The 1415-nt window shown below is 34.4% G+C and overlaps 1 protein-coding gene across 1 annotated transcript; it reads left to right on the plus strand.

Moving 5' to 3' along the window:
• Positions 1-243: 243 nt before the first annotated feature.
• Positions 244-1182, plus strand: LOC308706099 (olfactory receptor 2D2-like; the record flags this gene model as incomplete). The annotated part of the gene is made up of 1 exon (XM_081391482.1): positions 244-1182. The coding sequence occupies one exon, from the start codon at positions 244-246 to the stop codon at positions 1180-1182; it is 939 nt and encodes a 312-aa protein (XP_081247608.1).
• Positions 1183-1415: the final 233 nt, after the last annotated feature.

The raw sequence follows: 1415 nt of genomic DNA on the forward strand, positions 1-1415 counted from the left end.
GTGAAAATGACAAAAAAAGAAGGCCATATACCCTTTTAAAATTAAGAAGTAACCTTTCCACAGGAATAAATACATAATAAAGATTGACACAACTAAGAAAACCTTAGTAAGTGTCTTTTGAACATTAGTATATATGACTTATCTCTGTAAGCATATATGATCTTCATGTAACAATGCTTTGAGATAATATGTTGTTAATACAAGTGTTTGTCACTTAATCTGTATGTTTTCTTTAGGTTACAAATGGATAACCTGACACTCAGATACAGTGTAATCTTAGTGGAGGGACTGCAAGTTACACCACAGTCCAGCAAGCTCACGTTCATTTTTCTGTTGATAGCTTTTGTCTTTGTGATGGTGTCTAACATTGGGATTTTGATTCAGATCTCAGCAGAAAAAAGTTTACACCAGCCTATGCACATTCTTTTCTGTCACTTGCCAGTGAGTGATATTATGGGAACAACTGTTGTCATACCTAGTTTACTGAAGGACTTATTTACAGACCCCTCTGATCGCTACATCACATACGTGGAGTGTGTTTTCCAAGCATTCTTTACACATTTATATGGAACAACATCCCATACTATTCTAATGATCATGGCCTTTGACAGATATGTGGCCATATGCAATCCACTGCGATACCCAACTATAATGAGCAATAAAATGATAGTTAAACTGTCAGCAGGAGCCTGGGGTGCTGCAGTAGTTCCGGTGGGAATTCTGATCGGCCTCAGTGTGCGTCTGTCTCACTGCAGATCTGTGATTCAAAACCATTTTTGTGACAACCCTTCACTATTTAAACTGTCCTGTGAAAGTACAGTAGTTAATAATATATATGGATTAACTTTTACTGTGGTTTTACTCACCACCTCAATGGGGTGGGTGTTATTGACATATGTCAGAATAGTGATGGTATGTATAAAAAGCAAAAACAAAGCAACCAACACCAAAGCAATAAAAACCTGCAGCACTCATTTGGCTGTGTATGTAATCTTGATAGTCTTTGGTTTTGTTCCAATTTTTCTCCATCGTTTTTCTGAGTATGTTGAGAGTAGGAAGTTCGGGAGTATATTGTTTCATGTTATACCACCAGGATTGAATCCCATAATATATGGTTTACAAGTCAAGGAAATAAGACAACGAATGTTAAATCTTTGCAGAAAAAAGTTTTTTTCTAACTGATTTTAATTTATTTACATATTCATGTAAGGAAGTACCCAAATGTAATGATGTATAAGCATTGCAAATTTTAAATGTGAAATATACTTTAATATGTATTTTACAGGAGCTTCTTTCTATCATTTCTTGTATATTTATGACAAAACAGTTAAGAAATAGTACAATGCATCATCCAATTCATGGATATAGACTAAAGTGCATAATATACAACTGGTAGACTGAATAAATACTAATAA

This window comes from Scardinius erythrophthalmus, assembly GCF_964197995.2.
Source record: "Scardinius erythrophthalmus genome assembly, chromosome: 17".
NCBI lineage: Eukaryota > Metazoa > Chordata > Actinopteri > Cypriniformes > Leuciscidae > Scardinius > Scardinius erythrophthalmus.